This window comes from Elephas maximus, chromosome 27 (genome assembly GCF_024166365.1).
Source record: "Elephas maximus indicus isolate mEleMax1 chromosome 27, mEleMax1 primary haplotype, whole genome shotgun sequence".
Classification (NCBI taxonomy): domain Eukaryota; kingdom Metazoa; phylum Chordata; class Mammalia; order Proboscidea; family Elephantidae; genus Elephas; species Elephas maximus.
This window is the reverse complement of record NC_064845.1, coordinates 35,204,800-35,226,770: the sequence shown is the minus strand read 5'-3', so window position 1 is coordinate 35,226,770 and position 21,971 is coordinate 35,204,800. Positions and strand designations below refer to the sequence as shown.

Here is a 21,971-nt window from a genome sequence, read left to right as displayed (position 1 = left end):
GTGGCTATCAACATCTGCAATTTTTGCGTAGAAGAAAGAAGAATACTATTGAATTTTAAAGGGCTAAGCCATTTCTTACTCCTCAATGTTAGCATCAGAGTACACATCTGTGCCTGCCATACCAGAAAACTAATAATAAATACCCAGGCTAGAAATTTTTAGAAGATGAAAAACAGCCTCTTCTAGATCTCAATATGGCAGACGACTTCCCAGATTGAAAAGCACCTGCAGTTCACAGGTCTAACAGCCAATAGGTACTGGTCCAGAAAAGACGCTCAGTAACCACAGGTCTTCCCTGCAGTCACCAAGTTTTCTCAGTAAGTTCAACTACTTCTAAAAAACATTACTCTACCCATGGAGTTCATAACATCCTTCTTTTATTATGCTCAAGAATATTTTCCTTGTCAATGCATATATAGTAAAAAGAACAAGCACTAACAGTAATTAAGTGGACTTTCTTCAGGTATATTTAAATACTGGCGAGTTGGCCAGTGAAGACCTGTATCTTTTTGATAAATACAAAACCTTTCAATATAAAAGGGTATCCTCTGTCCAATCAAACTGCATAGGTAAGATTAGGAAGCAAATGGACAATTAGTCTCTCAACTCCTGATCCTGGCCTTTCAAAATATAAAACAATGATAAAAGAAAAAAAAAGTCTGAGAAAACAGAGTCCTCAATGCAGATTGTAACAAACCACACGTATGTCAGATTTATTATAGTAAACCACCACTAAAAAAGTTATTACAAATGAATCCAATTTTTAAATCCCGCAATGCTTTCTCCACATTGTGTTATAAAGTTTAATAAATAAACTTATAAATAGAATAACTAGTCAGAAGTAGTATGCACCTTTAAACCTTACTTCAGGAAAGCTGAAATACACTTCAAAAAGACAAAAGCTTATTTTCTGGTAATATTATCCATCTTTCATGTGTATATAAATTGTTCTTAGAGTTTAAAAATCAATAATTTTACAAAATCTGAAACAGATCATCCCCAGAAATGGATAAATCTAAGGGAAAAAGTAAGGACTGACAGCACACCCAAGATTTCTAGTTTCCACAGGGTATCCAGGCTGTTCTTTCTAACGAAAGGGAAAACATGCTGGGATATAAAAGTAGGAGAAAGCCACAAAGGCATACAGGTTTCCAAGTGGGAAACAGAGCTTGTGTAAAAATAAGACATCTTCAGGGTGTTTAACCACCAGACTCATCCTTCAACATTCCATTCAATTTAAATATCTATTTTGATAGTGTAAACACTTACGAGCTGGATAAATAATTTTTGCCTTGTATAAATCAAAGACCCAAAGTGTATCATCAAGTTCTAAACTGCTGAGAGGTAGAGGGGTTCGTTAGATTTAAAAAAAAAAAAAAAATTAAACCAGCACCAGCTGGTGCAAACAACAAACATATGAAAAAGCTTTTTCTAATGTATTATAAGTGCTAACTTTGGCTGAAAGCAGTTATACCTTCTACAGCACAGCAAGGGTCCCTCAGTGTTCATTTTTGATAGATTACATTTGACTCTAACAGCAGATGCTTCAGAGTATCACACGTAAGTACGAGCGACTGAATGCTACAGTATGCATACCATGACGTACACAGCATACATTCTCCGGAACTTTTCTCACCTTCCAAAGTGCTTGATCCACTAACATTAACTAGCGTGAAAGAAGTATGAAAATGCTGTAGCACACTATCAATCTTTAAAATTTTAAACAAGGCCTTTCTGAACAGTTTTTGAAAGGAACACAGCTTGGAGGGAGGATGGATTCCAAGCTGGAATACGTATACCTGTATTATTGGCTGGGTAATATATGGGTCAAGGTAAGGCATCAGTTTGCAGTAGACATCAGCTGTGCTTATCTTATCAGCTACCACTGTAATAAATCCCACGGCACCATAGCGTATCCACAGATTGGGATGACAAAGGAAGGGCGCTGTAGAGGAGGAAAAAAGGTATAACTCAAACCAGGTACACAAATAACTTCAAACTATCAGGACAAATTTTCGCCTTACAGAACAACTGATAAAGGATTGTACCACAATGCTACTATCAGGTGCCTTCAAATCCTCAAATAACCCAAGATATAAAATCAATCAAGTGAACATGCTGGTATTATACTATCCCCTTACCATAAATATAAGTAACATCATGAAGCAATAAAAATACCTACCTCCTTTCTGAAGACTTAAATTTGATATTTTTTAGCCAGTGCAAAGATGTGTGAGCACCTACCCATTTGCAGGACTGGATTAAAAACTAACGGACAGACATTAAGATAAGGAACAAAAGAGGGATGCTCACTTTCACCACTGCTATTCAACTTTGTTCTGGAAGTCCTAGCCAGAGCAATTAGGCTACAGCAAATAAATAAATGGCATCCAAATCAGGAAGGCGGAAGCAAAACTATCCCCTTCCCAGATGACATGACCCTATGCATAGAAAATCCCAAAGGTTCCACAAAAAAAGGTATTAGAACTAATACATAAATTCAGCAAAGTGGCAGGGTACAGGGTCAACACACAAAACTCAGTCGGGTTTCTATACATCAGCAATGAGCAAACAGAAAAGGAAATAAAGGAAACATTATGATTTACAATGGAATCTAAAAGAATAAGGTACCTAAGGATAAATTTAACCAGGAAGGTGAAAAACTTGTACACAGAAAAAAACACTGAAACAAATTAAAGAACTAAATAAATAGAATGACATGCCGTGCTGATGGACTGTTGTCATTAGGTGCCGTCAAGTCAGTTCTGACTCATAGCAACCCTATGTACAATGGAACGAAACTCTGGTGGGTCCTGTGCCATCCTCACAACCATTGTTATGCCCGAGCCCATTGTTGCAGCTACTGTGTCAATCCATCTCGTCGAGGATCTTCCTCTTTTTCACTGGTCCTCTACTTTACCAAGCATGATGTCTTTCTGCAGGCACTCGTCCCTCCTGATAACGTGTCCAAAGTATGTGAGATAAAGTCTTGCCATCCTCGCTTCTAATGAGCATTCTACCTATACTTCTTCCAAGACAGATTTGTTCATTCTTCTGACAGTCCATGGTATATTCAATATTCTTCACCAACATTGTAATTCAAACGCATCTGTCTTAGGCTAGGTCCTCAAGAGAAGCAAAACCAGTTAACTGTATAAATATATCTAGAGAGAGATTTATACCAAGGAAACAGCTCATGCCATTACAGAAGTTGGAACATCCCAAGTCTGTGGATCAGGACAGAGGCTCTTCCCAACTCACAGAGTCACTGAAGCTGGTGAGCCCAAGATCATCAGGTTGGAAAGCAGGGCCCCCGCTCACAGGCTGTGAAGGTTGAGGAATCCCAAGGTTGGCAGGCAAGACCACAAACTTTCTTCTGATTCACGTAGCTGCAGGAGCTGGCGAACCCAAGATCAGCAGGTTGCGGAGTAGGACTCTCACTCACAGGCTGTGAAGATCCACAAATCCCAAGATGCTGCTAGCTCAAGTTCCAAGAGCCAGAGGTCAGACAAGAGGCAGCTGCTGGATCCAGAAAAAGCCAAAAATCTTGGTAAGGTGAGCAAGAAGGAAATAGGTGGTGGAAGGTGGACAGATGAAGGCTGAGGGGGCGATAAGCCACCACAGGCCCCACCCCCACCAGTACCACTCAGCAGATTCCCTTGTGGGGGTGATCACATATCAAATTTCAATAGGGAAGTAATCACAACATTATATAATTGCCAAAACACTAGAATCATGGCCCAGGCAAGTTGACATACAAGCTTAACCATCACAGGATTTATTCTTCTTCAGTCTTCCTTATTCATTGTCCAGCTTTCACATGCACATGAGACTAAAAACACTACGGCACCTTAGTCTTTAAAGTGACATCACTGCTTTTTTAACACTTCAAAGAAATATTTTGCAGCAGATTTGCCCAATGCAATGCATCATTTAATTTCTTGACTGTTGCTTCCATGCGTGTTGATTATGGATCCAAATAAAATGAAATCCTTTACAGCTTCAATATTTTCTCTGTTTACCATGATGTTTTTTATTGGTCTAGTTGTGAGGACTTTTGTTTACTTTATGTTGAGGTGTACTGAAGGCTGTGGTCTTTGATGTTCATCAGTAAGTGCTTCAAGTCCACTTCACTTTTAGCAAGCAAGGTTGTACCATCTGCCTATTGCAGGTTGTTAATGAGTCTTTTCCAATCTTGATGCCTCGTTCTTCTTCATATAGTCTAGTTTCTTGAATTATTTGTTCAGCATGCGGAATGAACAAGTATGGTGAAAGGATACAACCCTGACACACACCCTTCTTGACTTGAAACCATGCAGTATTCCCTTGTTCTGTTCATATGACTGCCTCTTGGTCTAAGTACAGGTTCCTTACAAGCACAATTAAGTATTCTGGAATTTCCATTCTTTGCAATGTTAGCCATAATTTGTTGCGATCCACATGGTCGAATGCCTTTGCATATTCAATAAAACACAGGTAAACATCTTTCTGGTACTCTCTGCTTTTGGCCAAGATCCATCTGACATCAGCAATGATATCCCTTGTTCCACATCCTCTTCTGAATCCAGCTTGAATTTCTGGCAATTCCCTGTCAATGTATTGCTGCAACCGAAGGTGTGATATAGTTAAGCTGTCAGTACTACCCAAAGCGATTTATAAATTCAATGCAAAGCCCATCAAAATTCCATCAGCACCCTTTGCAGAGGAGGAAATGGAATGTATGGCTAATTGCCTTCATGAACAACTGCCTCCTCTGCCATGAGACTAGAAGAACCGGATGGTGCCCAGCTACCACTATTGAACAGTTTGAATGAAGATTCTATAGAAGAATCCTGATCAAAAGGGATAAAATGCAGAACAGAATATTAAATTTTCATTGAATCCAGACTTTCTGGAACCACGTAGGTTGGATGAACCCCTGAAACTATTCCCCTAGATAATCTTTAAACCTTAAACCAAAAATATTCCCTTAAGTCTTCTTAAAATCAAACAAAAGCTTAGCTTAACTAGTAAAGAATGCCTGCCTTGAACACTATGCTCTTTTAAGAAAAGGTGGGTGACAACGGTTCCACAACTCCAAGAATGTAAATCAGTGTCACTGAATTATATATGTAGAACTGATGAATTGGTGTATGTTTTGCTGTGTATGCTCTTAACAACAACAAAATTAATTACATAAAAAAATAAAACTAATAGATCATTCACAAGTCATTATGGATGGAAATTAAAGAGGTAGAAAATGTTATACCTATTCTTATAAGTTTAAAATATAAGATTAAACCAGAAAATTTTCACCCTCTTTTAAGAATTTTGTGTATTAAACCTAAAACCAATGATTTCAACTAATTAAAGTAAAACTAACCTGATTTTAAAAAAAATTGAAACTTCTAAAAACAAAAAAAAGCATTTATATTAGTTCTGAATATGCAAAGACATTATCTCCATTTAGAGTATACTTATAAGAAATTTGTCCTAATAACCAAAATACTGTAATATGCAAACATTAAAACCCATTGCTGTGGAGTTGATTCCAACTCATGGCAACCCTGTAAGATGCAGCAGAACTGCCCCATAGCGTTTCCAAGGCTATAATCTTTACAGAAGCAGAAAGGCAAATCTTTCTTCCATGGAACAGGGAATAGGTTTGAATTGCCAACCTTCTGGTTAGCAGCCAAGTGCTTAACCACTGCACCATCAGGGCTCTTTGATGCAAACATTACCTTCATAAAAAGGGGAAGGAGAAAAGATTTATTCAAAATATCTCTAAGTTCTCCCATTTCTAATTCTTCTAAGTATAGAGAGAGAGAGTTTGGTTATTGTGTAAATATCCTGCAGACTCTGATCCATTCAACAAAGAAGCACTGGTAGATTTCCTTTGGCAACAGAGAAAATGAGGCCTGGAGACCACTAAAACCCCCAGAAAGTAGCTAACTCTATACTGGCTTGGCAGGAGTTAAACACTGTATTAGACTGAATTATTGGTCCCCATTCTTTAGTTTCCAGAACACTAGCATTACACAACCACAGCCTTACCAAGGGCTCATTCATGGAGAACAAAGGATACTCCCCTTTCCCTTGGTTTTGGCTCAGCCATGCTACTTGCTTAGACCAGTGGGATGTTAGTGGAAGTGACACAAACAGAGTCTTGAAATGTGCTGCAGAGCTAGGCTTTACCCCTCGTGCTTCTGCCATCACTATGAGAACATAATCCAGGTAGCTGCTGTTCCTCCAACCTGGGCCCCAGAATGAGACAGATGGATCACAATCACCCCAGACAGTACACAGATACACAGCTAGAAGGGGAGTCACCCAACAACCCACTGAAGGTGAGTGAGAATATTTACTGAGATTCTGTGGTTGATTGTTACTCCACATTATTGTATCAATAACTGATTGACACAAAGCACCATAAATACTCAAAAAAGAAGAAAACTGAATCAAGAGAATTTCTTTTATTGTAAAACAGTATACTCGATCTTTTCTCCATCAAACATATTCCAATTATCTGGGGACAAAGACAGGGGAAAATGGCAAGAGTATAGTTTTACAGCAACATGGCGCTACCGACAGAAGCATCATGCTGTCCCCTCTGCAACAAAGACCCGAAAAACTAAGTAAACCATACAAATGTCAATCCTGGAACACTACGCATCAAATGAAGGGATAAAGAACTTGATCAAGCATCGAATGGAATAAGAAACTGACAGAGAACAGAGTGGAGGCCCTCTACCAGCTAATGTGGCACGGATTTGCCATCTTGGACTACAGCCACCAAGGAATGCACACAGAAGTACAGGAAGGCAACTTCACAGAGCTCCCAACAGGACACAGAGCACTCAGTAACCAGTGATACACGTTATCCCACCCTTCTTCCCTCTACGTGGCCTCCACTGCTTTTCAGCCAGCCACAGTCACGTGGCCAGAGAGACGAGCTCACTGCCCCCACCAGCTGGGTCCTTCAGGACTTTTTTTTTTTTTTGCTGTTGTTATTAACTTTTTTTGTTTCTTCTCTCTCCCTTCCTTCCTTTCCACTCAGCTAGAGACTCAGTGGCACATGACCATCCCAGGCATGAACTGCTGTCACCAACCAGCTCCCTCAATGCCACCTTTTTGTTTTATTTTCTTTTCTGTTGTTGTTTGTTCTTTCTCTATCCCTTCCTTCCTTCCTTTCCTTTCTCTCACCCACCTAGCCCCGTGTGACAGGCTGTGCTGCATCTCCGGCACACCGCCTCCTGGGTCTGCACCACCCCCACAGGCTGGTTCCCTCAGTGTCATATATATATATATATATACATGTATATATATGTATATATGTACGTATGTATATGTATGTGTATATATAGGCCCTGTGCTGTCTCCGCCCATTCCTGATGGGCCATGATGCGCTGAGCATTGAGAGACATCAGCTGGCTGTCATCCCAATTCCACCCTGCCCCTAAAGGCCAGCTCCCTCAGCATCCCATTTATTTTTTTTAGTGTTGTTTTTGTTTTCTTGGTTTGTTTGTTTCTTCTCTCTTTAACTTCTCTCCTTTCCCTCACCAGCCTAGCCCCGTGTGCCACCCACAACCCTTTTCAACAGGCCAAGCTGCATCGCTTGGCTAGAGGGCCACCAGCACACAGCCTCTCCAGGTCTGTCTCACCACTACCTGCCAAACCCTACTGTGCTGCCATTTTATTTACTTTTTTTAATCTTTTTTCCTTCATTTTCTTTTTTCTTTCATTTTTTCTTTTTTCCTTCTTTTTTTATTTTCTCCTTTTTCACCTTCCGTTTCTCTCTCTTCTTTCGTTCACCCACATACTTCCGCACATAACATCCTCCCCTTCCCTCCTATCTGCACTCAGCACTGTGCCCTGAGCAGCAACGGCTTAGACCCCCACCCTTGCCCTGTTGACCCCAGCTCTTGCTGCCGATGATCCACACCATCCCCCCGCCCCCGCCCCCGCCCCCACTGGACCTGCCCTGCTGCACCATAGCTGAGCAACTGGTTCTGCCCACTTGGACAAGGTGGTGAGAAGTATCGTGCCCGCAAACAACAAAGCATGCCCAGCCCACCTGCCTAGACATAACCAAACAAAGAACAGAACAAAGCAAACAAGTCTGTAATCAATAAGCGAAGAAAATAATTCTGAATGTCCCAGAGACAGCAGACAAGATCAAAACATATTTTAAAAAAAAAACAGGACAGGGTGGTTCAAGAAAGTGACCAAAATAAAACACCAGAAGTCCCTCCAGTGAAGGAAGAGGCATGGGGCTACCTGATAGAGAATTCTAAAGTCTAATATTCAGCCCTCTCCAAGGAAACCCTGATGGAATAGTGGTTAAGTGCTACGGCTGCTAACCTAAAGGTTAGCAGTTCAAATCCACCAGGCACTCCTTGGAAACACTATAGGGCAGTTCTACTCTGTCCTATAGGGTTGCTACAAGTGGGAATCGACTCGCCGGCAACGGGTTTGGTTTTTTGGTTTTTCCAAGAGATTAAGAAAGAGGTGAAGGAAAACACAGACAAAAATAAGGAAAAAATAGACAAAATCAGGGAAAACACAGACAAAGCAATGGAAGAATTCAGGAAAATAATACAGGAACGAAATGTCACAAAAAAACAAACAATTAGAAATCATATAAATACAGCAATTAGAAATCTAAAAGATAAACAACAGACTTCAGAGACAGGCTGTGCAAATCGGAAACAACAGAAAACAGAATCAGCAAAATTGAAGACAAATCCTTGGATATCACTTTGAGGAAAATGAAGAAAACCTGAGAATGATGTGGGATACAATCAAAAGCAATAATCTGCGTGTGATCAGAGTTCCAGAAGAGGGGGAGAAAATGGAAAACACAGGATTGTTGAAGATTTACTAACAGAAAACTTCCCTAATATCACGAAATATGAAAAGCTGACCATCCAAGAAGCTGAAGGAACCCCATACAAGACAGACCTGAAAACCAAGGCACCAGGACATATCATAATCACATTAGCCATAACCAAAGACAAAGAAAGAATCCTGAGAATAGCTTGAGAAGAACAAAAAGTCACATAAAGGAAAAGCAATAAGACTAAACTCTGATTACTCAGCAGAATCCATGCAGACAAGAGGGCAATGGGATGATATATATAAAACCTTGATAGAAAAAAATAGCCAAATGAGAATAATATATCCTGCAAAACTCTTGCTCAAATATGACGGCGAAATTAGGACATTTCCAGATAAACAGAAATTAAGGGAATATGTAAAAACCAAACCAAACTTTCTAGAATTACTAGAGAGAGTCCTTTGGTTAGAGAACCAACAACATCAAGGGTAAGACAGTACACAACACTGGGGAAGTCAGCACAACTTGACCAAGGCAAGGTCATGGAAGCTTCATAGACACATCCAAAATCCCTGAGGGACCGAATTACTAGGTTGAGGGCTGGGGACCATGGTCTCGGAGGACATCTAGCTCAATTGGCATAACATAGTTTATAAAGAAAACCTCCTACATCCTACTTTGGTGAGTAGCGTCTAGGGTCTTAAATGCTTGTGAGCAGCCATCTAAGATACTCCACTGGTCCCACCCCGACTGGAGCAAGGGAGAATGAAGAAAACCAAAGACACAAGGGAAATATTAGTCTAAAGGACTAATGGACCACATCTACCACAGCCTCCACCAGACCGAGTCCAGCACAACTGGATGGTACCCAGCTACCACCACCAACTGCTCTGACAGGGATCACAAGAAAGGGTCCTAGAGAGCTGGAGAAAAACGTAGAACAAAATTCTAACTCAAAGAAAAGAAAAAGAGTAGACTTACTGGTCTGACAAAGACTGGGGAAACCCCGAGAGTATGGCACCTGGAAATCCTTGTACCTTAGTAATGAAGTCGTTCTTGAGGTTCATCCTTCAGCCAAAGATTAGACAGGCCCATAAAATAAAACTAGACTAAACGGGCACACCAGCCCAGGGGCAAGGACAAGAAAGCAGAAGACAGGAAAGCTGGTAATGGGGAACCAAAGGTTGAGAAGGGGAGAGCGTTGACATGTCGTGGGGTTGGCAACCAATGTCACAAAATAATATGCCTATTGTTTAATGAGAAGCTAGTTAGCTAGTTTTCCCTACAAACCTTCATCTAAAGTACAATTTAAAAAAAAAAAAGACCAGACTGAATGATCTGACACAGACTGGAGAAACCCTGGGAGTATGGCCCCCAGACACCTTTTTCACTGAGTACTGAAGTCACGCCTGAGGTTCACCCTTCAGTCAATGATTAGACAGGCCCATAAAACAAACAATACACGTTGCTCAACATATATACGAGACTAAATGGGCACACCAGCCCAAGAGCAAGGACGAGAAGGCAGGAAAGGACAGGGAAGCTGGATGAATGGAAATGGGGAACCCAAGGTCAAGGTGGAGAGAATGTTGACAAGTTGCTGGGTTGGCAACCCATGCAACAAAACAGTATGTGTATTAATCGTTTAATGAGAAACCAATGTTTTCTATAAATCTTCATCTAAAGAAATACACATATAAAATGGACTAGCAAGGGAATCATGATAGATGGCGCCACCACCACTACCACCACCATTCCCTTTAAGTGTCACTATAACAGACTGACTACTTGCAGTTTAAAGACAGAACAAAAAGATACATATACAGCTTGTCATTTAACAAGTGTTTTAAAATTCCTAAAAACTATTTTTCTTTTAGATAGTTCAAAATGTCAACTTGATTTTTCTTAGCAAGGCTTTTATTTGCATAGCTGGTATCAAGTTCAGGTCTGGATCTAAGAGACTTCCCCATGAAAGAAATCGTACCACATGAGGTTTATTCTGTACCTAAAGAAAATAATTTATTTTGACACTAAAGATACATGAGTATCCCATATGTTCATCTTGTGTTCAATGCCTAGAAATAACTGGGCCCAGAAAAATCTCAGCAAAATTTAAGGGGAAGGGTAAAAGCTATGACGATTTTTGTTTAAATACTGCCTAAACATTTTTGAAATAAATAAAATGCTAATTATAAGCTATATTTAATTTGAAAAATAATTTCCAAATAACTAGGCAAGAGAAGAAATGTATTACAATTACAGGAGTTCATATTTATATACAGAAGATAGTCATTAAAATGAGGAGGATCAAAGTCAAGATATTAGAATGTGAGAATGTTGAACTGTGTCCCCCCACCAAATAAGTTATATTGAAGCCCTAACCCCACAGTATCTGTGAATTTGACCTTATTTGAAAATAGGGTCTTTGCAGATGTAATCAAGTTAAGATCAGGTCACACCAGATTAGGGTGGGCTGTAATCCAATATGACTGGTATCTTTATAAGAAAAGGAGAGGCAGGCCCAAGATGGCGGGGGTGAGGGGCAAGATGGCAGAGCAGTCAGATGCTTCCTGTGGTCCCTCTTACAACAAAGACCCGAAAAAAACAAGTGAATCCATTATATATGACAATCTCGGAGCCCTGAAAATCAAAGATAAAGTTGAGGAGTCGAAGTGAGTGGCAGCAGGAGGGAGAGACAGTTTAGAAGCAGTGACCATTTGCCAGACCTGACCTGGCTGGCACTCCACAGGCTGGATCGGCCGGCATGCACAGGCTGAGGCAAGCAGTAGCATTCGGGATGAGTTTTCCACACTGGAAGAAACCAAGCAGCAGAGAGTCTGCTCAAGCCTCCAGAACCAGAGAGAAGCGGTGCTAAATCTGCAAAAGTTAAATGCAAGTGTCTAACCTACCCCGCAGGATCAAAAAAATCCTTCGCCCCCTGGGAAGTACCTCTGTCCTATTTACATATCCGCTCCCCACTCTGCTCCAGTACCGGACCAGCTTCAGCGACTGCTGCACCCCCTGGGCCGCAAGTAGAACCCGTCTTGCACCCTGAGCCATTCTCCCAGCTTTGGAGAGGGAACAAATTAACAGGAAAAAATAATCTGCCAGCTCCCCTAATCCAGGAACTCAGGGCACACACAGCCCCTTTACCTAGGTACAGGCATAAGAAGTCCACAGACTTTAAATGCCTTTCGCCCCTGCCTAGACCTGTGTGGACCCATGTCAACAGTGTAGGCCCTCATTAGCACAGTACAACACAGTACATATCTGGAGCCTATTTTCAGCTGCAACAGCTAAGGGGGCTTGGCAGATTCGTGATATTTGACACTGCTCAGCCCATTAAGCAGGGTCCTCACCTACCCATATCAGGGCCCTGAGGACTGGTGGCTCCACCCACTCCACCTAGCCACCCGCAACAAGGGTCCAAGAATAAGTGGTGCCTCCCAGTCCTCACTGCCAATAGCACTGGATGCCCAAAGTCCAGCTGCAAAACCCACCCTGCTATGTGCTCTAGGAAACACAGACACACCTTCAACCCAGGCATCCAGGGGCAGCCATCAGCCCCCTACCTTGCTCAGCACATAACCCCCTACTGCAGCCAGATACCTGTGCTTACTCCAATCACCCCTACGTAGCCCTACCCACCTAGGACTGTAAGTGAGAACCTGCACCACACACTCAGTGACCAACGACCTGGACACCTCAGCTAAATCCACACAAGAAAAGCAAATGGACTCCAGGGCTCGCATACCCAGTAACAGCTCTAACCACCTGGTGACAGGATGTGAGAGCTTCAAAGATGACAATGATCAAAGCAGCTCACATGACCAGCCTATTTAGGCATATCAAAACAAAACAAGAAGCTAGCATAGAGTAAACAAACATAAAATACATATAATAACTTACTGATGGCTCAGAGATAATAATCAATATCAAATCATGTAAAGATGAAGACGATGATGGGTTCAGCAAGTAACCAAAACAAAGAATCAAGAAGCCTCCCAGAGGAAGATAAAGTCTTGGAGTCACCGGACATAGAACTCAAAAGATTAATATATACAACTCTTCAAGAGATCAGGCAAAACACATACTAAGCCAAGGAACACACAGCAACGCAACAGAGGAACTAAAGAAGGCTATACAAGAGCATAATGACAAATTTAATAGGCTACAAGAATCCACAGAGAGACAGCAAACAGAAATCCAAAAGATTAACAATAAAATTTCAGAATCAGACAACAACAGAAAGTCATAGGAGTAGAACTAAGGCAATGGAAGTCAAAATTAGTGCAACTGAAGATAAAGCACTTGACACCAATTTATTTGAGGAAAAATCATATAAAAAAATTAAAAATATAACAATACCATAAGAATTACGTGGGACTTTATCAAAAGGAATAATCTACAAGTGACTGCAGTACCAGAACTAGGGGGGAGGGGGGCAGGGTGGGATAACAGAAAATAAAGGGAATTATTAAAGATTTGTTGGCAGAAAACTTCCCTGATATTGTGAAAGATGAGAAGATATCTTTCCAAGAAGCTGATTGAACCACACACAGGGTAGATACCAAAAGAAAGTCACCGAGACATTTTATAATCCAACTTGCCAAAACCAAAGATATAATTTTAAGAGCAGCTACAAAGAAATAAGTCACCTACAAAGGAGAGTCAGTAAGACTAAGCTTGGAGTACTCAGCAGAAACCATGCAGGCAAGAAGGCAATAGGATAACATATATAAAGCCTTGAAGGAAAAAAACTGCCAGCCAAGAATTATATATCCATCAAAACTATCTCTCAAATATGATGACAAAATTTGGGCATTTCCAGATAAACAGAAGTTAAGGGGATTTGTAAAAGCCAAACCAAAATTACAAGGAATACTAAAGGGAGTTCTCTGGTTAGAAAATCAGTAACATCAGATAACAACCCAAGACTAGAACACAGGGCAAAACAACGAAATGTCGACCCAAATAGGGAACTCACAAAAGCAAATCAAAGCTAAAACACTGAAAATAGGAAAACAGAGACATCAATATGTAAAGGATGACAACATTAAAACAAAAAAGGGACTAAATAATGTAGTCACAGAATTTTTATATGGAGAGGAAGTCATGGCAATATCAAGAAGTAAAAGATTGGCTTAAACTTAGAAAAATAAAGGTAAATATTAAGGTAACCACAAGGGCAACTAACAATCCTACACATCAAAATAAAAAACAAGAAAAAATAAAGACTCAGCAAATACAAAATTAACAGCAGTGAAAAAGATTAAAAGAAAAATACATTAAAAAAACTACTAAAAGCACAGAAAATTCAGTGGAACAAAGAAACTCAGCAACACAAAAAAAAACATCAAAATGACAGCAATAAACTCATACTTATCAATAATTACACTGAATGTAAACAGACTAAATGCATCAATAAAGAAATATACAGTGACAGAATGGACAAAAAAACACCATCCGTCTATATGCTGCCTACAAGAGACACAACTCAAACTCAAACACGCAAACTAAAACTCAAAGGATGGAAAAAATATATCAGCCAAACAACAACCCAAAAAGAGCAGGAGTGGCAATATTAATCTCTGACAAAATAGACTTTAAAGCAAAATCCACCACAAAGGATAAGGAAGGACACTATTTAATGATTAAAGGGTCAATAAACCAGGTGGACATAAATATAATACATAAAACAAACTCTAACTGCATTGAAAAGAGAAATAGACAGCTCCACAATAGTAGCAGGAGACTTCAACACACCACTTTCGGTGAAGGACTGAACATCCAGAAAGAAACTCAATAAAGACACTGAAGATCTAAATGCCACAATCAACCAATTTGATCTCATAGACATATACAGAACACTCCATCCAACAGCAGCCAAGTATACTTTCTTTTCCAATGCACATGGAACATTCTCCAGAACAGGCCACATATTAGGCCACAGAGCAAGCCTTAACAGAAGCCAACAGACCAAAATATTACAAACCATTTTTTCTGACCATAAAGCCACAAAAGTAGAAATCAATAACAGAAAAAGCAAGGGAAAAAAATCAAATACATGGAAACTGAACAACAGCTTGGTCAAAAACCACTGGGTTATTGAAGAAATTAAGGACAGAATAAAGAAATTCACAAAATCAAATGAGAATGAAAACACATCCCACCAGAACCTTTGGGACACAGCAAAAGCAGTGCTCAGAGGTCAATTTATATCAATAAATGCACACATCTAAAAAGAAGAAAGGGCCAAAATCTGTACATTAACCCTACAACTCGAACAAACAAAAAGAGCAGCAAAAGAAGCCCACGGGCTCCAGAAAAAAGGAAATAATAAAAATTAAAGGCAGAAACAAATGAAATAGAGAATAGAAAAGCAACTGAAAGAGTTAACAAGACCAAAAGCTGGTTCTTTGAAAAGATCAACAAAATCGAAAAAACCACTGGCCAAACTGACAAAAGAAAAACAGGAGAGGAAGCAAATAACCCAAATAAGAAATGAGAACGGGTGATGTCACAAGAGACCCAACTGAAATTAAAAGAATCAGAATAGAATACTATGAAAAACTGTACTTCAACAAATTTGAAAGCCTAAAAGAAACAGACAAATTTTTGGAAACACATTACCTACCTGAACTAATACAAAAAAGAAATAAACCTATAACAAAAGAAGAAATTGAAGAGGTAATTAAAAAACTCCCAAACAAAAAAAAGCCCTGGCCCTGACAGCTTCACCAGAGAATTCTACCAAACATTCAGAGAAGAGTTAACACCACTACTACTAAAGATATTTCAGAGCATGGAAAAGGATGGACAATTCCCAAAATCATTCTATGAAGCCAGCATAACCCTGACACCAAAACCATGTAAAGACACCACAAAAAAAGAAAACTGCAGACCAATATCCCTCATGAACATAGATGCAAAAATCCTCAACAAAATTCTAGACAACAGAATTTAACAACTTAACAAAAAATAATTCATCATGACCAAGTGGGATTCATACCAGGTATGCTGGTATGTTCACCACTAGAAAAACAATCAATGTAATCCATCACATAAATAAAAGATAAGGAAGAACCACACAATCTTACCAATTGATGCAAAAAAAAGGCATTTGACTAAGTCCAACACCCATTCATGATAAAAATTCTCAAAGAAATAGAACAGAAAGGAATTTCCTCAACTGAAAACACATCCTACCAGAACCGTTGGGACACAGAAATGTATAAAGGCAGTTATACAAAGACAACAGCCAACATCATTCTAAATGGAGACAGTCTGAAAGCATTCCCCTTGAGAACAGGAACCAGGCAAAGGTGCCCTTTATCACCACTCTTATTCAACATTGTGCTGGAGGTCCTAGCCAGAGCAATTAGGCTAGAAAAAGAATAAAGGGCATCCAAATTGGTAAGAAAGAAGTAAGAGCAACTCTATTTGCAGATGACATGATCTTATACACAGAAAATCCCAAAGAATGCACAAGAAAACTACTGGAACTAATAGATTTCTGCAAAGTACCAGGATATAAGATAAACATACAAAAATCAGTTGGATTTCTCTACACCAACAGAGAGAACTTCAAAGAGTAAATCACCAAATCAATACCATTTATAATAGCCCCCAAAAGGTAAAATACTTAGGAATAAATCTAACCAGGGATGTAAAAGACCTATACAAAGAAAACTACAAGACACTACTGCAAGAAACCAAAACATACCTTGCTTGTGGATAGGAAGACTCAACATTGTGAAAATGTCAATTCTACCAAAAGCGATCTACAGATACAACACAATCCCTATCCAAATTGCAATGACGTTTTTTAACAAGATGGAGGAACAAATCAGTAACTTTGTATGGCAAGGGAAGAGGCCTCAGATAAGTAAAGCATTACTGAAGAAGAAGAACAAAGTGGGAGGCTTCACACAACCTGATTTCAGAACCTAGTATACCACCGCAGTAGTCAAAACAGGCTGGTACTGGTACAACAACAGGTACCTAGACCAATGGAGCAGAACTGAGAATCCAGGCATAAATTCATCCACATATTAGCAGATGATATTTAACAAAGGCCCAAAGTCTCTTAAGTGGAGAAAAAGACCATCTCTTTAACAAATGGCGCTGGCATATATGGATAACCAACTGCAAAAAAATAAAACAAGACCCGTACCTCACACAATGTACAAAAACTAATTCAAAATGGATCAAATACCTAAATATAAAATCTAAAACAATAAAAATCATGAAAGAAAAAATAGAGACAATGCTAGGAGCCCTAATTCATGGCATAAACAGAATACAAAACATAACTAACAGTGCACAAATACCAGAAGAGAAACTAGAAAACCGGAAGATCCAAAAATTCAACACTTAGTCTCATCAAAAGGCTTCACCAAAAGAGTAAAAAGACAACCTACAGACTGGAAAAAAATTTGGGGTTATGACATAACCAGTCAAGGTCTAAACTCTAAAATCTACAAGATACTGCAAAACTTCAACCACAAAAAGACAAATAACCCAATTAAAAAATGGGCAAAGGATATGAACAGGCACTTCACCAAAGAAGACACATTCAGGCGGCTAACAGACATATGAGGAAATGCTCATGATCATTAGCCATTAGAGAGATGCAAATCAAAACTACCATGAAATACCGTCTCACCCCAACAAGGCTAGCATTAATCCAAAAAAACACAAAATAACAAATGTCGGAGAGGTTGTGTAGACACTGCTGGTGGGAATGTAAAATGGTACAACCACTTTGGAAATCCATTTGGTGCTTTCTTAAAAAGCTAGAAGTACCATAAAATCCAGTAATCCCATTGCTTGAATATATCCTAGGGAAATTAGAGCCCTCACATGAATACATATATGCACACCCATGTTCATTGCAGCACTGTTCACAACAGCAAAAAGATGGAAACATCCTAGGAGCCCATCAACAGATGAATGGATAAATTATGGTATAGTCACACAATGAAATACTACACAACAATAAAGAACAATGGTAAATTTGTGAAACATCTCATAACATGGATGAATCTGGAAGACATTACGCTGAGTGAAATTAGTCACTCACAAAAGGACAAATATTGTATGAGACTGCTACTATAAGAACTCAAGAAAAGGTTTAAACACAGAAGAAAACATTCTTTGATGGTTACAAAGGTGAGGAGGAAGGGAGAGGGGAATTCACTAACTAGACAGTAGACAAGAATTATCTTAGGCAAAGGGAAGGACAACACACAATACAGGGGAAGTCAGCACAACTGGACGAAACCAAAAGCTAAGAAGTTTCCTAACGCAACCAAACACTTCAAAGAACAGAGTAGCAGGGGCGGGTGTCTAGGCACCATGGATTCAGGGAACACCTAGGTCAATTGGCATAACTAAGTTTATTAAGTAAATGTTCTGCATCCAACTTTGGTGAGTGGCGTATGGGGTCTTAAAAGCTTGCAAGCAGCCATCTAAGATGTATCAATTGGTCTCAACCTACCTGGAACAAAGGAAAATGAAGAACACCAAAGACACAAGGAAAATATCAGCCCAAGAGACAATAGGGCCACAGAAACCAGAGTCCATCAGCCTGGGTCCAGAAGAACTAGACAGTGCCTGGCTACCACCACCGACTGCCCTGACAGTGAACACAACAGAGAGTCCCTGACGGAGGAGGAGCACAGCGTGGTGCAGAACTCAAATTCACGTAAAAAGACCAGGCTTAATGATCTGACTGAGACTTGAGGAACCCCAGACATGGCCCCCAGACACTCTGTTAACCCAGAACTAAAATCACTGCCAAAGCCAACTCTTCAAACAGAGATTAGACTGGACTATAAAATGTAAAATAATACTCATGAGGCGTGTGCTTCTTACTTCAAGTAGATAAAAAAAAAAAAAAATTTTTTTTTTTTTTTTATACAGGAGACTAAATGGGCAGCTCCTGTCCAGAGGCGGGATGAGAAGGCAGAAAGGGATAGGAGCTGGTTGAACGGACATGGGAAACCCGGGGTGGAAAGAGGGAGTGTGCTGTCACATTATAGGGGCTGCAACTACGGTCACATAACAATATGTGTATAAATTTTTGTATGACAAATTAATTTGAGCTGTAAACTTTTACCTGAAGCACAATTTTAAAAAAGAAAGAAAGTAGATACAGAAACAGACACACAAGGAGAACAACATGTGATGACGGAGGCAGAGATTAACGTGTCTACAAGCCAAGGAACATCAAGGATTCCTGGCAATACCAGAACCTAAGAGAAAGCCATGGGACAGATTCTCCCCTAGAGTCTTCACAGAGAGCATGGCTCTGCCAACACCTAGATTTCATACTTCTATCCTCCAGAAGAGAGCCCTGATGGTGCAACAGCTAAGCACTCAGCTGCTTACAGAAAGGTTGGTGGTTTGAACCCACCGGCCACTCCGTGAAAGAAAAGATCTGGCAACCTGCTCCTGTTAAACAGTACAGCCTATAAAATCCTATGGGGCAATTCAACTCCGTCCCAGAGAGTCCTTATAGGGTCGCTATGAGTCGGAATTGACCAGACAGCACAAAAGAACACCACAACAGCCTTCGAAACTGTTAGAAAATTAATTTCTGTTGTTTTAAGCAACCAGTTTGTGGTAACTTGTTATGGCAGTCCTAGGAAACGAACAGGGTTGAAAAAAATAGAAATTTACATACACCAAAAAAAAAAACCGCACTGCTATCAAGCCAATTCCAACTCTTAGCAACCACATAAGACAGAGCAGAACCGCCCCACAGAGTTTCCAAGGGTGAAATCTTTACAGAAGTAGGCTGCCACATCTTTCTCCCGTGGAACAGCTGGTAGATTCAAACCACTGAGCTTTCGATTAGCAGACAAGCACTTAACCACTGTTTCACCAGGGCTCCTTGAAACTTACATAGGCATGCTTTAATTTCCCTTTTGTTTTTTTAAAACAGCTACATTTGTGTCTTAAAATTTTCTATAAATGTCACATATCTACTAGCCACCATCTCGTTTCTCAACAATCAAATAAACAATAAAAACTGAATCTTTTCCTGCTGTAAACTGCCTCAAGGAAAACCTACGATCAAGTTTAACCAGTTCTGGCTTTCTACTAATTTTCCTTGGCAAAGCATTCAGTAGCAATTAGGTATTTTTTTACAAAAAAGACAATTTTCTAAGGTTTTATGTTTCTTCAGTACAGAGCCAACTGGCAATCTTACATTGCTTCCTATCTTAAGATGAAGAGATAGTAAGACTAAAATGTTCCAGATATTCTTAATTTTAGAATTTGCCATATTGACTTGTCTGGTCTTACTCTGAATTCTAAAACTTTCAGGGAAATACATAAGTGTTATTAAGGTCAGGGAATTAATGGCTTTCATTGATTTATAAAATTACTAACAGTAGTAACTTCAATACTATAATTTCTTAACTGGCAATCAATGCAATGACAGATGTCATAGATAATCCTCCACAGCCAATTTTCAGCTTGACTAGTGGTCAAGTGTCCAAAAAATTAGTTTAATCTCCAGAGCAGTCATGTCTTTATCCACATCATTTAAAAAACAACAGCTTTAAAAACTTCATATTTCAAGGGTCACAAAGATTTAAACACAGATAAAACAATGAAATATTTACCAAATAATCCTGTCAGTCTGCCTATGGGCCTCTCACATTCAGTGCAAGTACACACGTACACACATGCATGTACACACACATACACACACACAATCAACAGTAGGACAAGTTGAAATTCTGACTCTATATTGCCTAGACCTTTGACAATGGTCTATCCGTTGTTACTTCTCCTTTCATGCTCTAATTTTCTCATCGTAAGTCTGAGAGAGAGAAACTTACCAATATCACTGGCAAATTCATAGACATGAGGTTTTTGTAGCAGACCTAACTGGCACATACAGGTAAGGGCATTGAGAGCTTTAACAATAACAAATTCCTCGGCATCACTAAGGCCTTGTTGCAGCAGGGGTTTGAGAATTGAGGAGCTTTGCCAGCCAACATAGGCAGCAACACCTGGAAAAGAGAAATAACACTGCATGATTATTTGAGACCTGAAAGTAGAAAGTATCATTAAATAAAAAAATAAAATTAATCAAAGAGCCTACCAAGTGAGCAATGATCAAGGAAGAGTGGGCATCACACTTCCTACACTACAATAAAAGATCCACACCAAAGCAAATCGTCAAGAAATTTCAGGACACCAAGGAAAAGAAAAATCTTAAGAAAAAATCCTAAGAAAGGAAAATACAGATCTCCTAAAAAGGAAAGGAAACCCTGGTGGCGTAGTGGTTAAGATCTACAGCTGCTAACCAAAAGGTCAGCAGTCTGAATCCAGCAGTTGAATCCCTGGATACTCTATAGGGCGGTTCTACTCTGTCCTCCTATAGGGTTGCTATGAGTCGAAGTGACTTGACAGCAACGGGTTGGGTTGGGTTGGGTTTGGTTTGGTTTTTAAAAAGGAAAAAAAGAGTCCTGGTGGTGCAGTGTTTAAGTGCTCAGCTGCTAACCAAAAGGTCAGCGGTTCGAACCGACCAGTTGCTCTGCAGGACAAAGATGTGGCAGTCTGCTTCCACAAAGATTTACACCTTGGAAAGCTTACGGGGCAGCTCTACTCTGTCCTACAGGGTCGCTATGAATCAGCATCAATTCCACGGCAGTGGGTTTAGATTTTTAATGGGGGAAGTGAATCAGACTGGAATCTGATGATCCTCAGCAGCAACGGAGGTTAGAGACAACAGGCAAGCCCTTCAAAGTTATGAATGAAATTCTACACTCAAACTGTCAATTAAATATGAGAACAAAATAGGTAATTTCAATACATGGCAAGGCCAGCAGAGGGGATGCACTCCAGCAAAATAGTAAGAAAGAGCAGAATGTAGAAAATGGTAGATCTAACCCAGGAATTCCAAGGGAAAAAAACCCAGCAAGATGATAGCTAGCAAAGATCTATAAATCAATCAGGCCAAATTAAAATTGAAAGCCAATAAATTTCAAGAATGTAATCAAGAACAAAATTAAAAATCGGCAACAAATATGGTGAAGAAAGCATGTATCTCTTCTCTCTCTAAAAGGAAAACAAAGGAATCTGAAACTCCATGGCAAAAAAAAAAAAAAAAATTATTCAAGAAAGTCATGGTCTA

The 21,971-nt window shown here is 39.7% G+C and overlaps 1 protein-coding gene across 2 annotated transcripts in view; it reads right to left on the bottom strand.

Moving 5' to 3' along the window:
- Positions 1-21,971, bottom strand: part of PIK3R4 (phosphoinositide-3-kinase regulatory subunit 4) — an 81,285-nt gene that overhangs the window by 35,838 nt on the left and 23,476 nt on the right. For both annotated transcript variants that reach the window (XR_007515597.1, XM_049870747.1), the window contains exons 7-8: positions 20,671-20,844; positions 1,800-1,945 (exon numbers count right to left, since the gene is read on the bottom strand). Coding sequence is in view for 1 of the 2 variants with exons in the window: in XM_049870747.1 (XP_049726704.1) it covers positions 1,800-1,945; positions 20,671-20,844 (320 nt within the window). In the remaining variant the exon portion in view is untranslated. The remainder of the gene's footprint in view (positions 1-1,799; positions 1,946-20,670; positions 20,845-21,971) is intronic.